Genomic DNA, 14,287 nt, shown 5'->3' with positions numbered 1-14,287 from the left:
GATGACACCCGTGCTGTCACTGTCACGCGTGCATGTTACCGTCTGGCCGCCAGCGTGGCCGCTGTCAGCCCGCGTCTGCACCAGTGTGCTCAGGACTGGCCCCGTCTTTCTATCCGGATTAGTGTCAGTGGGCCGCTCGGACCGCTGTCTCCTTTACTTCCTGTTCCGCAGCAACGTGACCCATCTTTAGACCCAGGGGACGCACGCTTCTTACCGTTTCAGTGCTTACGAACAAGATGACCAGAAATCCACACAAGGACTGATTTCCCAGATACTCGCGTTCTTTAAAGTCCACGTTTGGTAGACCGGGGTGAAGGAGCCCGGTGGTGGTGTTACCACCGTACGCACAGATTCCGGTCACACGCTCCCCCCTTGAAGTGGGGTGGCTCTGTTGACTGTAGCTCGCGGCCCGATGCGCCCGAGCCCCCCCTTCTGCGGTAGCGGGCGGTTCGGCTGTGTTTGGGGCGGGGAACCGTGTCAGTTGTTGCTCCTTTTAGATGATGCCTGCTTATTTTTCAGGCACCTGGGACCCCTATTATTGCACGGCAGGTGACCCCAACAACCATAATCAAGCAAGTGTCTCAGGCCCAGACGACGGTACAGCCCGCCACGGCACTGCAGCGCTCGCCCGGAGTGCAGGTGAGGAGGCCGTGGGAGCAGCGCCCTCTGCGTGGAGGTCGGGCCTCGCGGGCTGGGAGGTCGGATGCAAAGGTGGGCTTCGGGAGGAAGTGTCCTGAGGACTGTTTTGTCTCTGATGGCCTACCCAGGCTAGGTCAGGCTTTTCTTTTTTTTTTTTTTTTTTTTTTTTTTTTTTTTTTTTTTTTAAATTTTTTTTTTTTCAACGTTTATTTTTTGGGGGGACAGAGAGAGACAGAGCATGAACGGGGGAGGGGCAGAGAGAGAGGGAGACACAGAATCAGAAACAGGCTCCAGGCTCTGAGCCATCAGCCCAGAGCCCGACGCGGGGCTCGAACTCACGGACCGCGAGATCGTGACCTGGCTGAAGTCGGACGCTTAACCGACTGCGCCACCCAGGCGCCCCGGTCAGGCTTTTCTTTAAACCGCATGGGATTGAACACCAGCGGTGGGTTTTTTTTTTTTTTTTTAAATATTTATTTATTTTTGAGAGAGAAACAGAGCATGAGCAGGGGAGGAGCAGAGAGAGGGAGATACACACTCTGAAGCAGGCTCCAGGCTCTGAGCTCTCTGCACAGAGCCCGACGAGGGCTCGAACTCGTCAATCGCGAAATCGTGACCTGAGCCGAAGTCGGTCGCTCAACCAAGCGAGCCACTCAGGCGCCCTGACACCAGCTGTGTTTTTAAAACGTCCCCCTGGGGCGCCTGCCTGGGTGGCTCACTCGGCTGAGCGTCTGACTCTTGGTTTCAGCTTCGATTATGATCTTGTGGTTTACGGGAGCGAGCCCTGTGTCGGACTCTGTGTTGATAGTGTGGAGCCTACTTGGGATTCTCTCTCTCTCTTAAAATAAGTAAATACACTTAAAAAAAAAAAAAAAGCTTCTCCCTGTGCCAGAAGCATAATTACAAATAATCACCTTAATTAAAAAAAAATTTTTTTTTTAATTGAGAGAGAGAGTGCATGCGAGCGGGGGAGGGCAGAGGGAGAGAGAGAATCCTACAACCTCTGGGATCATGACCTGAGCCGAAATCAAGAGTCAGAAGCTCAACCGACTGAACCACCCAGGTGCCCCCCCGCCTTGTTTTTTAAAAAATGTTTATTTATTTTGGGGGAGGATGGGCAGGGAGAGAGAGGGAGAGAGAGAATCCCAAGCAGGCTCCGCACTGTCAGCACAGAGCCAGACACAGGCTCGAACTCAAGATCTGTGAGATCATGACTTGAGCTGAAATTAAGAGTCAGCCGTTTGACCGACTGGGCCACACAGGCGCCCCGGAAACAATCGCCTTATTACTATTTGACCGTAAAGCAGAGGAATCTGTAGCGTGGACGGTTTGGGCGTGGTGCCCGCCGACCTGTAAGTGCGGGGGCGAGGATGCGCGTCTCGTCTGGGAGTGGGGCTCCTGCTGCTCGTGTGCGCTGATGGGTGTGATCTCCACAACCCTCTCCTCCTGGTGAGGCACTGACAGGTGAGGGGTCGGGGGCTTCTGGAACGCACCCCTGGGCCCGTGTGCGGCTGCCCAGCTGCCCTGCGTCCCCGAGGCCTGTGCCCTTTGCCAGGAACCAAGCCCGGTCCCAGAAACGTTCCCCATCAGCCTTCTGGGGTTGGTGTGTGTGTGTGTGTTCTTTCCCGGGTGTCCGAGGCTGTGGTGGGGAGAGTGCCCTGGTGACCCTCCCCTGTCAGCCTGCCTCTGGTCAGTCAAGCCGAGGGCAGGCTGGCCCCTTCCGTCAGCCGGGAGGAAGCCCCCTGGGCAGGGTGGCGGCTGGCGCTGGGCGGCCAGGCTGGGAAGCCGGAAGCAGAGGGGTTCAGAGCTGTTCGGTCCTGAGGTGTTTCGAGCGTCCGTCACGATGCAGGTTGTGCGGCGTTGGCCACTTTGTGTCGGGCGTCTGCCGCGTGCGGGGACCGCGTTTCCGTCGTTGCTGGTTGTCGTGTGACTCCCCCCTGTGCTGCTGTGGGGCGGGCGCTGTTCCGGTTTCCCAGATGAGGAAGCCGAGGCAAGAGTGGTGTGGACGGTTGGCGGGGGGAGGCCCAGGAGCCTCCTGGCGCCGGGCGCCCTGCCCTCTGGCTGCACCTCGTCGTCTTTCCTTCTGCGTCTGCGGCAGGGAGGTTGTTCCTCGAAGCAGCTGGACAGGTGGGAGCAGAGCGGCAGACTCGTGTCCTCGGAGCGCCCGTGAGAGGGTGGCTGTCCTGGGACTCGCTCTCCGCCTGGGTTCATTCCGGTGGGCGTGTTAGAGTTCTGCTCACAGTGAGCGGAGCTGTCCTGAGAAGGCCCTGAAGCTGGCGGGTCAGGTGGAAGGCAGACGCGGTGTCGGCACCACGGGGTGACCTATGCACGCGTCAGGCCCGCAGAAGGGAACGTGGGGAGTGTGGCTTGAGGTGCAGGGGACTTGCACGGGGTGACAAGTGCCCTGGCCGTTTCTGGGCATCCGGAAGCCTCTGAGCGGTCCCCCCAGCTGCCCCGAGACGGTGGCTCCGTGTGTCCTTCCCCGCGGCCTTCCTTCCAAGGGTCATGTGATGTTCTCAGTAATCCCTGTGAGCGAACCTTAGGAGTGAGCGAGCACACTCGGGTTGTAAGGAGAGGGCCCGCCGTCTCTAGCTCCGTCCCCTCGCGGGGTGGGGGGTTGGGGGCTGAGCGAGCCACCGGCATAGCCGCAGATGCTCAGGGGAGGCCTCCCGGCGCGCCGGGCCACAGACAGCAAGGTCTGGAAAACCGGAGAGGGAATGTCGAAGGCTAGACGCATCAACTGGGAGAATGTAATACACAGAGCAGTAACTGTTTGTCGCGACGGTTCGTGTGGAGCCAGGCTCCGGGAGCCCCCAGGGGCTGCCGTGGGGGTCTCCGGCCCCTCCCCACTCACACCCACTCCCTACGGATTGCTCAAATCTGCTCGGAAAGCCCTCGTTTTGTGATGTTTCTCGATGAGGCTTGCTCGTGGAGAGCAGGGAGAGGCTGGCCTGGTGGCGGGGGCGCAGCTGGGGCCCCTGCCAGAGGTGATGTGGGTGGAGACCCTGCGGGAGGACGGTGCTTTCCCGTCACTGGCTTCTGCACAAGCCAGGTGACACGTTTTCAGCTGTAGTTTCTCCGTTTTGCTTCTCATTTCTGGGAGGACAGACACTTCACACTGGTGGCCGTGGGACTCCTGGCTCCGGCCTCCGCCGGCCAGGCTCTGCCCTGCCCAGGCTCCCTGTCCCCAGTTTTCGGCCAGGCTCGCTGTCCGCGGGGTCCAGGGCTCCGCCTGCTGTGGGTCTCGTTCTTTTTGGGGGATGTGAGGGCCGTCTCTGCAGACCCTCTGTTTACCTTGCCTTTGGACTCTCTTAGCCTCAGCTGGTTCTGGGTGGCGCTGCCCAGACAACTTCCCTCGGGACGGCCACGACTGTTCAGACGGGGACACCTCAGCGAACGGTGCCAGGGGCCACCACCACCTCCACGGCTGCCACGGTGAGTGCCACCCGTGGGTGGGAGACGGAAGCCTCGAGGGGCCCTCCGCCCGCCCGCAGCCCTCCTTCCTGCAGGGTAGAGCTGCGCGGGGCAAGCATGGCCTGGGGACCTCGGCCTCTCCCAGGCGGGCTGTGAGCCAGCGGGCTCTGCAGGGCGGCGGGAAGGCCCTGTCCCCCTGCTTGAGGCTCCAGGCCGCACAGAAGTCCACGGTGACAGAAGCCCAAAAGGTGGCATTTGAGGCCGCGGCCTGTGCAGCATACAGGAGCGACTGTCCCCAGAGCAGAGCCACGTCCCTGCTAGGCTTCCAGTGGCTCCCCGCGCACGTGCGCGTCGGTCACCTGCCGGGGTCCTGCTTTATTTAGACTCCCTCTCACGCTGCTCTGCTCAGGCTTTTCCTCACCTCTCGTAGCTGGGTCATAGTTTAATTCCTTTTGTTGCGTGTTTACGTAGACGCCAGCTTTTCTTTATGGTAAAGCCACGTCATGGGGGACGTGCCACAGGTTCCTCACGGTCACGCGTATGGTTGTTCGCCCGGGGACGTAACCCGGCAGTTGAGCTGCTGGCTGAGTCAGGGTGAGCTCTGCTGTGCCCCTCGCTTGGTGTGGCCACATGGCACACGTCCCGGCTTCCACCCCTCAGCAGCCCTGAGAGTCGCTGCATTTTCTGCAAAGGAGTTTCTTGTAGACGTTCCGGTGAACCCAGAGGCTCTGACGGAAACCTGCTTTTTTAAGACTTTTTCACTTGTATCTTTTTAACTTGAATCCAGGAAACCATGGAAAACGTGAAGAAATGTAAAAACTTTCTATCTACATTAATAAAACTGGCCTCATCTGGTAAACAGTCTACAGAGACAGCCGCTAACGTGAAAGAGCTGGTCCAGAACCTACTGGTAAGAGGATGCGGCTCTGAGCACTTGTTTGACACGCGGGGAGGTCCCGCCAGAGGCGCGCGCGGCCTGTGGTGGCCTCCTGGGGACTGACCTGCACCCTTGGGTGGAGGCCGGCGCCCGGCCCGTCCTGCTTCCCACGGCACTCACACGAAGGCCACTTGAAAGCGTTCTGTCCACCTCAGGAGCGTTTGTAAACACACCTGATTGAGAGCGTTTTTGAGGCTTTTTCTTGCATCTCTCTGCGGGCACGGCCGTCTTCTCTGCATCTCCTTTGGTCTCAGGTCCCTCCTCCTTGCCCTTCGCTTTCCTTTTGGTTTCTTTGTTGAGGAAGCCTGGTGGTTTGACATCTGGGCTCTTGGATGCTTTCCGTCCTTCCGCTGGAGGGATGTGTCTGCCCGGGGCCTCCGTTCTCGACGCAGGCAGCCGGGTTGGGGGGAGAGGGGGGACCCCTCCCCCGGGGTGACGGGTGGCGGGACAGCCACTCTCGGAGCCGCCGTCTCCTCCCCAGGGGGCTGGCTCTTGCCCCCCTTGCAGGCCACCCTGGTTTTGGTCTGGAAAGGACAGAAGTCGTGCTCCCGCAGGCAAGCAGTTGCTTGGACCATGCACTTAAGTATTTTCAGGGAGCGTAGAGATTGAAAAACGATCTCCCCTCTCGTGGGAAGCAACAATTCCTAGCTTTTTGTTTTAATTGTAACAGTTCCGCCTTCTCGTGAAAATTGCTGACGAAGTAAATGCCTCTTCTGTTCATCCCCGTGGTCCCTTGTCTGTGGTCTGTCCCTTCTTGCCGAAGGAGCCACTCGGCGCTACGTCCCTCGCTCCCCAAGTGATCTGGCCATACCCCTGCCCCCGCCTGGCTGTGCTCTCGGCAGGGCACCGGGGCCCCTGTTCCACCTTCTCATGGGCCCTCCTGGTCCCCTGGACGCTGTTGCCGCTTCCTCTTTGAACCTGGCATTAGTTAGGGCCTGGCTGCTGGTAACACCCCAAACGAGAGGGCACAGGTTGGACAGGTTGGGCGGAAGCTCGGGTTCCCCTGCGGGATCCCAGACGTCGGCAGCCCTGGCTGAGAGCGCTCCCTCTTAGGGCTTCCTCTCGAGGATGGCCCGTGACATCCCGTCCCTGCCCGCCTCTCTTTGCCTCCCCTACCCTGAGACCACACATGCTTCAGTTTCCAGAACAGGGTTGTGCCCCCTTCTAGTCTGGGTTCTCACTTCCCACCCCGGGCTTCCTCCTGGAGGCTTGGGGGTCTCAATGTGGGTCGCCTCTTCTTGTAAAGGCGTCCCTGACTTGCCCCATGCTGTCACCTGTGCCCCATGCAAGACCTGGCGGAAAGGACGCTGATTCCAACAGGGCACCAGAGCAGTGCTGAATAACCAGAGGAGTGTTAACTTGTGTTCACGAGAGAATTTTTTTGTGGTTTTCGTTTTTAAGGATGGAAAAATCGAAGCGGAAGATTTCACCAGTAGGTTATACCGAGAACTTAATTCTTCACCTCAACCTTACCTTGTGCCTTTCCTGAAGGTAAATGTGGAGACCCCCTGCGGCACTGCACGCCGGCAGCCTGCCGTGGGCCTGGTGGAGGGGAGAGGGGGGCGCCCAGGTGGCCCCGTGGGCTTGTGGGTTTCAGGTACCCTGTGACGCTCCTCACGTTCCCTGTCAGGGGATTTTTCTCTGAGCCCTGAGGCCCCTGGCCTGTGGCCTGGCCGCTGGCACAGAGCAGACAGAAGCACCGGCCGGAAGGCCGATGGACGGGGCTCGCCCGTTGGCGGTGGAGTTCAAAGGCATCAGGCCGGCCCTCTTAAGTAACTTTTGCTGCCGTGACATTCTTAAGAGCCTTTCAGAAATACCGCCCTTTTCTTTTTTCTGAACAAATTCTAGCCGGTTCTTTCGGAGAATAATCCTGCTCGGTGACGGTGGGGCTGCGGGTTAGTGCGCCCGGCTGCCCGCGCCGACGCCCAGAGGCGTGAAGGCGCTGAGACCCGCGCGGTTGAGCTTGAGGGACTTGCTCCTCTGAGCGGGAGGTTTCTGGGTTTGTGAGGAGGGAGCCCGGCCGCGTGCCGCTGCCGACCCTGTGTCTGTCTTCCCGCCCAGAGAAGCTTGCCCGCCTTGAGACAGCTGACCCCCGACTCCGCGGCCTTCATCCAGCAGAGCCAGCAGCAGCCGCCGCCCGCCTCGCAGGCCACCACCGCGCTCACGGCCGTGGTGCTGAGCAGCTCGGTCCAGCGCACGGCCGGGAAGACGGCGGCCACCGTGACCAGCGCTCTCCAGCCCCCTGTCATCAGCCTCACGCAGCCCACACAGGTTGGCGTTGGCAAGCGGGGGCAGCCCACGCCGCTGGTATGAAGGCGAGAGCCTCGCCCGTCACCCCCGTGCCCACCTCTCACGCAGATCGGCCACGGCTCAGGGACGCGTCCCCGCAGGCAGGCGGCAGGGCTCCCGCTGGGGGAGGCCGGGGCGCTAACAGAGTTCAGGCGTGAACTGGGGCCGAGGCCCCGCACGCGTGTTTCCTGGGAAGACGGGATAAGCCCGTTGGCTCTTACCCAGCGGCCTGTCCATTCCCGGTATCGGCCGGGGGTGTTCGTGCCCCCAGTTGAACACCGGGCATTTGTAGTGAATCTTCAGTGGGACGTTATCTTTGATCAGGAGCAGCGGCCCCGGGACAGGAAACTGTGTGCCTGGCGATGGACACATCAGGCAGGCGGTCGGTGGGCCTTTTGTCTCACGGCCTTGAGCCCAGCTCTGCAGCCCCAGTTTGGGTCTCGGTGACACAAAGCTGCAGGCTACCGATTGTTCATTTAAGGTGTGGATCCAGTTTTCTGAGTTCCGTGGCTAGACGAGGGCTGTCTTTGCTGGGAAGGGTTGCATTTCAAATTTTTTTTTTTTTTAAGTTAATTTTGAGAGTGAGACCGCGTGAGTGGGAGAGGGGTAGAGAGAGAGGGAGAGAGAGAATCCCAAGCTGGCTCCGTGCTGTCAGTGCAGAGTCCGATGTGGGCTCAAACTCATGAACTGTGGGATCATGACCTGAGCTGAGATCATGAGTTGGACGCTTAACTGACTGAGTCACCCAGGCGCCCCAGGAGTTGCATTTTAAATGTGCTCCCCAAACCTGGAAGGGCAGTTGGCTTTTTTAATTTCAGAGGGATTTTGTTGCTTTACAGACCATTAAAGCTCCCCCACGGTGCAGGTTCCCTTGTCACCTGATAGTGGGTCGTAGAGTGTGTTTTGTCACAGCGGCCACATAGTAACTGAGTGAGCCACCAGAGTCCGTGGGGCTGTTTGCCCACCTGCTCAGGGAAGCCTTTGTCTCCCGCATTGACCGCTGGTGAGGAAGGTGTGCTGAGATGGTGGGTGAGAGCGTCTGGTCTGCCGGACTGGGCACTGTGCGGTGCTGCGGGCTGAGGGTGCGTGCGAGAGGAGGGCTTTTCGTGCCGAGGGTGCAGGTCTGTACGTACAGGGCCGTCCTACCCCCCTGGCCTAATTTGTGCTAAAGGGGCGTTCCCTTGAGGAGAACCTCGTGGGTCCCAGTCTTTCCTGGAAAGGTCTGACTTGTGGTGCGTAGTTGTGACCTGACCTGTGTTCCTGGTTTGTGGTCAGAGGCTGTGGTGACCCACGGGGTCACTTCTGCACTGCGTTTCCCAGTCCCGCTGGGGGAGGGGGGTGTGTGTGGGGGAGCAGCAGTGGGGTCAGGCCTGAGTCCGGTCCATTCCTGGATCCTGGAAGCCTATGGAGATGAAAACCGTGGCTTTTCCCTTAGTTCGTGGCAAAACCTGACTCTGACTCTAATCACCCTGAGGCAGTTGTTGTCTTGACTCTTCCTTTAGAGGGTGAATTTTCATGGGTTTATTGCAGAAACAGTTTGGTTGTAGGGCACCACCCCGTGTCCCCACCAAGTGTCTCGTAATACCGGGCACGCCCATCAGGTCACCTACGTAATAACCTTCTGGGCTGGGCAGTGTGTCTCCGGCACAGGGAGTGCCACTGTGCGTGGGGCGGGGCGCTGGGCTGGGCCCAGGGTTAGACGGGGCGGGGTGGCGGGGGGGGGGGGGGGGGGCCCTGGAGCAAAGGCAGAGGCAGGAGCTCGCTCTGGCTGATGGAGCTCCAGGCAGTGCAGCCCTGAGCAGGCCTGGGGGCAGCAGGGGACACAGCTGGGGCTGGACTCAGCTCTGGGGTGTCTCCCCAGCTCAGCTTCGGGTGGTGGGCACGGGCAGGCCCCCACGGGGAGGCCCCAGGAGAGGCTCTTCCCTGGAGGCCGAGGGCTGAGTTAAGGGCAGGATGCGGGGAAATCTGCCCGCCCCCGGGGTGGAAGGCGGCGCATCTCTTAGAGACCCTGTGCGGGAGGGAAAACGGCCCTGCAGTCGCTAGCAGCCGTATCCCCTTCTGAGATTTGGGGGGAAGGCACGTGTTCCATGCCGGACCGCCGGGTCAGCCTGCCTCGTCCTGGCACTGACCTCAGGCCCCACGTGCAGATCTGCCCCCAGAGCTCACCTCTTTTGTGGCGCGGACGTGGGCGTCCAGGTCCCGGCAGGGCCCCGGCTGGGCGTGGGTGCTCATGGGCCCGTGGCTCTGCCCCAGGTCATCCAGCAGCCGCCCAAGCCCGGAGCACTGATCCGCCCGCCGCAGGTGACGTTGACGCAGACGCCCATGGTCGCTCTCCGGCAGCCTCACAGCCGCATCGTGCTCACCGCGCCTCAGCAGATCCAGCTGAACCAGCTGCAGCCAGGTGAGGGCCGTGGGCCGCACACCCGGGGCTCCCCGCCACCGCCCCCCAAACGTCCGGGTGCCCTCTGCTGCGTTCACAGCGCCGTGCGGCCATTGCCGCGTCAGGGTGATTTCAGGGGCAACGGGTCCAGTTCGCGCTGCTGGGTTCTCTGTCCCGAGCCCCTCCTGCACCTGACAGGTGCGCTCGTGCCTTTGCCCAGGATTTCGGGCGAGGGGTCCCGCGTGTTGACGGGCGTCACCATGGTGGGTCGGCAGTGATGCCCTGCCCTCAGCCGCCAGGCTCCCGAGCGGTTGGGCCCATGTGTGTGGCGGGGGAGCGGGGGCACGCCCGCATGTCCCGCGGGGAGGGTGCGGTGGGGGGGCGCGCAGGGCACACGTGCAGCGCGTGGACCGCTGCTGTCTTGTGTTGCAGTGCCCGTGGTGAAGCCCGCCGTGCTACCTGGAACCAAAGCGCTCTCTGCCGTCTCGGCTCAAGCAGCTGCCGTGCAGAAAAACAAACTCAAGGAGCCCGGGGGAGGCTCGTTTCGGTACGGGGCGCACTGTCCGCGCTGAGCAGGTGGCGGGGCCAAGGCCTGGGCCTGTGGCAGCCTCGCCCGCGGGGCACCGGCGCTGTGGTTTTGGGACCGCTTTCTTTCCATGCCTTTGACCCCCATGTACGCGTTTTCCCGCAAAGTTAGCGCAGGGAGATTTGCTGCAAACGCATAGCAGGAAGTAAATGAGCAGCTGTTTTCTGTATGAACTGACGGAAAAGCCATCGTTGTGACGCTAGGTCTTGGTGTTCCGAGTGCGTCGTGACCATCACGTAGGACGCCTCACCTGCCCTTCTTTTAACTTCAGACTTTTGGAAATAAATGCTGTGGTTTGGGCTCTTGAGCAGCTGGGTAAAAAGCTGCGTGTCAGGGACGCGCAGCGGGAAGGCCGTGGCGTTGACGTGGATCACGATGAAGCAGCGGGAAAGGACACGTGTCCTCGGGGTGTTCACAGGCCCGCCCCCACCAGACTTCGTCCCTGACACCGTTGGCCGCTGGAGCGGGGCTGGCGTCAGCGGTGCCGAGCCGGGGTCGGCGCCCGAGCGGGGTGAGGAGGGCGCTGTGCCTGGATGGCCCGGTGTGGAGGGCCTGCGTCCGGTGGGGGCGGGGAGGACCGCCCCGAGGGAGGGGCCCGCCTGTACAGCAGAGAAGCGAGGGAATGAGGGCCACGGGGAATCCGGGTATGTCCCACGGAAGGAAACTTTCCTGCGGGCACCAGGCGAGCTAGAAAGGCCCCGTGGTGCCAGGTTAGCTCGTGGGGTCCGTGTCCGTGTCCACGTACAGATTGCGGGGGCTCCTTGCTGTGTGCACCAGAGGCACCTTGGAGTAGCGCCTGGATGGCAGGGAGCCCGCCCAGTGCTCGGACCACGGCTTCCGAAAACCATTGTGGCGCCGTGACCCAGGTGCCCGAGAAAGGCTGGTTTTGGGGTCTTTGCAGGGCAAGCTAGCACATCTCATCAGGTCAGAGAGCGGTGCTGGGGTGGATGGACTCCCTCCCACTGTGCGTGTCTGTAGTGACAGACCGTGTGCCCTGGGTGAGACAGGAAAGCCCGAGCCCGTGACGGTGAATAAATGGGGAGCTAATGACGAGGGGGAAGCCGGCAGGGACCCCAGAGGGGTCAGATGCTCAGAGCGCATCAGGAGAGGACCAAGGAGACCCGGCCCTCTGCGGGGCTTGTGTGACATTCTTGTCACGAGGGGAGGGGACGTCAGTCAGACGGGGGACACACACCTGCTGCAGGACACCTGGCCCGTGGCCTCGAAGCGTCACTGGCACGAGAGCCAAGGCGAGGCTGAGGAGCGTCCCAGGCCAGGGAGGCTGAAGGGAGGGCCGTGCGTGTGGCTGGCGGCCTGCTCGCGGGGGACGCCGGCTCCACGGGGGACACGCGTGGGGTGATCTGGGGCGTGGGGCGTCAGGTCGGCAGCTTCCCCGCAGGCGATTCAGGAAGGAAAGGGCCTTCACCCCCGACTCTGCCTTTTCCACAATTGTGGGACCGTTTTAAGAAAAGAATGCTGTTTGATTTTCTAAGCCAAGTTTCACTGGGAACAAACTCCTTGAAGCCGTGGGTCCTGTGTGGCTGGGTTTGCTCTCTGAGCTTAGTCCTGACCGTGGGGGAGCCCTCTACACGCATCCTCGTGCTGGGACTCCTGTGCAGCTTTAACGCTTAGCTGGTCTTCCTTTAAAAGAACGGACTCCCAGGGCGCCTGGGGGCTCAGTCGGTTGAGCGTCCTACTTTGGCTCCGGTCATGATCTCACGGTTCGTGGGTTCAAGCCCCGCTTCGGGCTCTGTGCCGACAGCTCGGAGCCTGGAGCCTGCTTCGGATTCCGTCTCTCCCTCTCTCTCTGCCCCTCCCCTGCTCGTGCTCTGTCTCTGTCTCTCTCAAAAAATAAACATTCAAAGAAATTAAAAGAAGAAAAAAAAACCAGACTCTTTTTCAAAGAAGACCGCTGGGCTTCCTCGATCAGGTGACGGTGCAGGGCCGGAGGGCGCCGGCGGGACGCTCGCCTGGAGGGGCGTCCGTGCGCTCTCTGCACGGGGTCCCCTGCCCCGCTTGTGGACCGCTGGGTCAGGCCCCCCGAGCGTCTCCCGACGCGCCCCTCGCTCAGTCAGCTTATCTTCCTCTCTGAAGGGATGACGACGACATCAACGACGTGGCCTCGATGGCGGGAGTAAACCTGTCGGAAGAAAGTGCACGAATATTAGCCACGAACTCTGACTTAGTGGGCACCCTGACGCGATCCTGTAAGGATGAAACCTTTCTCCTACCAGCGCCTTTACAGAGAAGAATCCTAGAGATCGGTACGTGGGTGCCGCCGTCACTGGGGGCCCCCGGTGCACACGCGACTCTAGCCCCGCATAGGGCCGTCTTCTGCCCAGCTCCCCGGCGGAGCGCGCTCGGTACCTCGTCCTGCCTGTCACCGGTGCGGTGCTTTCCCCGAGCTCGATGCCGGTGGTTCTCAGGTAGTTGCAGCGGGTGTAGACCGACCCCCCACCCCCACCCCCGCCCCGAGGGCCTGTCCAGGCCGCCCTCCGGTCGCTCTGAGCGGTGAGTCGTGGAAGACAGAACGGTGACTCGGAGAGGAGAGAAGGAGCTTCGGCGGCTAAAGCGTTGCCTACCCCCAGGTAAAAAACACGGCATCACGGAGTTGCATCCGGACGTGGTGAGTTACGTATCACACGCCACGCAGCAGAGGCTACAGAATCTCGTGGAGAAAATATCAGAGACGGCCCAGCAGAAGAACTTCTCGTACAAGGTAACACGCTGCCGTCCTGAAGAGGCCGAGCTGGCCGTGGACTCCGGGTCGGTCCTGCCGGGAAGCCTCTTCCTGCCCCGGGCGCGCGGGGCCGCACAGGTGTCGCGTTGGCTCCGAATTCTCCACGGAGCTGCCTCAGCGCCGTGCGCCCGGCCGGAGGAGGAGGGCAGGCCGGGCCTGCATGAGGCACGGGGCCGGGGCCAGGGTGGGGGTCCCGGAGCCCCTGCCAGTGCCACCGTGGCATGCCCACGGCCCCGAGCCAGCCCTGCTCCCGTGACTCGGGCCGCTGCCCCGTTTGTGTCGTGGAGGGTCACCTGCACCGAGGTCCTGCCTTCAGGGGCAGGTTGCAGGGTGGGATCTGCCTTCCTCTGTCCTCACGTGGGAGCTGTGCAGAGGGGCCCAGCCGCGTGAGGCCCGTGCCCTCGGAGTGGCAGTGAAAATCAAATGATGCACGAGCGTTTGAGGTGGAAACCCCTCATGAGCCCCAGCACGGCTCACTGAGACTCCGTCTGCATGCTGGCCTGCAGACCCGTCCCACGCAGGCCATCCGGGCCGGGGGCGGGTGTGCGGGGCTCCGTAGGACTCGCTCTGGGGAAGCGGGGTGTGCGCAGCCCGTCCAGCCCGGTCCCCAGGTTTATTATGACCGTGTTCTTGCCTTTCTGTAGGATGATGACAGATACGAGCAGGCAAGTGATGTCCGGGCTCAGCTCAAATTTTTTGAGCAGCTTGATCAAATTGAAAAGCAGAGGAAAGACGAGCAAGAGAGAGAGATCCTCATGCGGGCGGCCAAGGCAAGTGTGTGCGCTTCTCGCGGCCGGCCGCTCCCACCCCAGGCCCCGGGAGGCCAGCGTGCTGCTGGGGCCGGCCCGGGCCCGAAGGCGTAATGCATTTGATTTGGAAGGGGGCCTCGGGTGGGCTGCAGACCTGAGCCAGAGCCCCTTGGGCCGACCTGGCCCACCGTCCGTCAGAGCCCTTGACCGGCGGGCATGGTGAAAGCCACGTGTGAGCTCTTCTCCAGGGGGACTGACCTTCGTGATGGCTGTTTTTTTCCCCATGGTGTGCAGCCTAAATTGTTACGTTTGGGCCGTAAAAAAGCATTGAAAAGTGTAACATACGTCCCGTCGTACAATCTGGATGTTATCATATCATGAGTAAGATAGCGTGTCTGTCAGACGATGAACACTTAGGTCCGAGCTTATTTTTCTTTTTACCTCTTTAAAAAATAGTCTCGATCCAGACAAGAAGACCCAGAACAGCTAAGGTTGAAACAGAAGGCAAAAGAGGTAAGTGTCTTCAGCCAGAGAATCTTTGCTCTACACTTGA

General features: G+C 61.1%; 1 protein-coding gene across 2 annotated transcripts in view; it reads left to right on the top strand.

Moving 5' to 3' along the window:
- Positions 1–14,287, top strand: part of TAF4 (TATA-box binding protein associated factor 4) — a 66,478-nt gene that overhangs the window by 37,426 nt on the left and 14,765 nt on the right. For both annotated transcript variants that reach the window (XM_086702625.1, XM_086702626.1), the window contains 11 exons: positions 520–639; positions 3,955–4,074; positions 4,841–4,963; positions 6,392–6,481; positions 7,052–7,297; positions 9,533–9,680; positions 10,092–10,206; positions 12,340–12,509; positions 12,834–12,964; positions 13,630–13,755; positions 14,191–14,247. In XM_086702625.1, the coding sequence (XP_086558751.1) occupies positions 520–639; positions 3,955–4,074; positions 4,841–4,963; positions 6,392–6,481; positions 7,052–7,297; positions 9,533–9,680; positions 10,092–10,206; positions 12,340–12,509; positions 12,834–12,964; positions 13,630–13,755; positions 14,191–14,247 (1,446 nt within the window). The remainder of the gene's footprint in view (positions 1–519; positions 640–3,954; positions 4,075–4,840; positions 4,964–6,391; positions 6,482–7,051; positions 7,298–9,532; positions 9,681–10,091; positions 10,207–12,339; positions 12,510–12,833; positions 12,965–13,629; positions 13,756–14,190; positions 14,248–14,287) is intronic.

Source organism: Puma concolor, chromosome A3, assembly GCF_028749965.1.
Source record: "Puma concolor isolate L17-30 chromosome A3, mPumCon1.1.hap2, whole genome shotgun sequence".
Classification (NCBI taxonomy): Eukaryota; Metazoa; Chordata; class Mammalia; order Carnivora; family Felidae; genus Puma; species Puma concolor.
The sequence above is the reverse complement of the archived record's forward strand: the minus strand, read 5'-3'. Positions and strand labels throughout refer to the sequence as shown.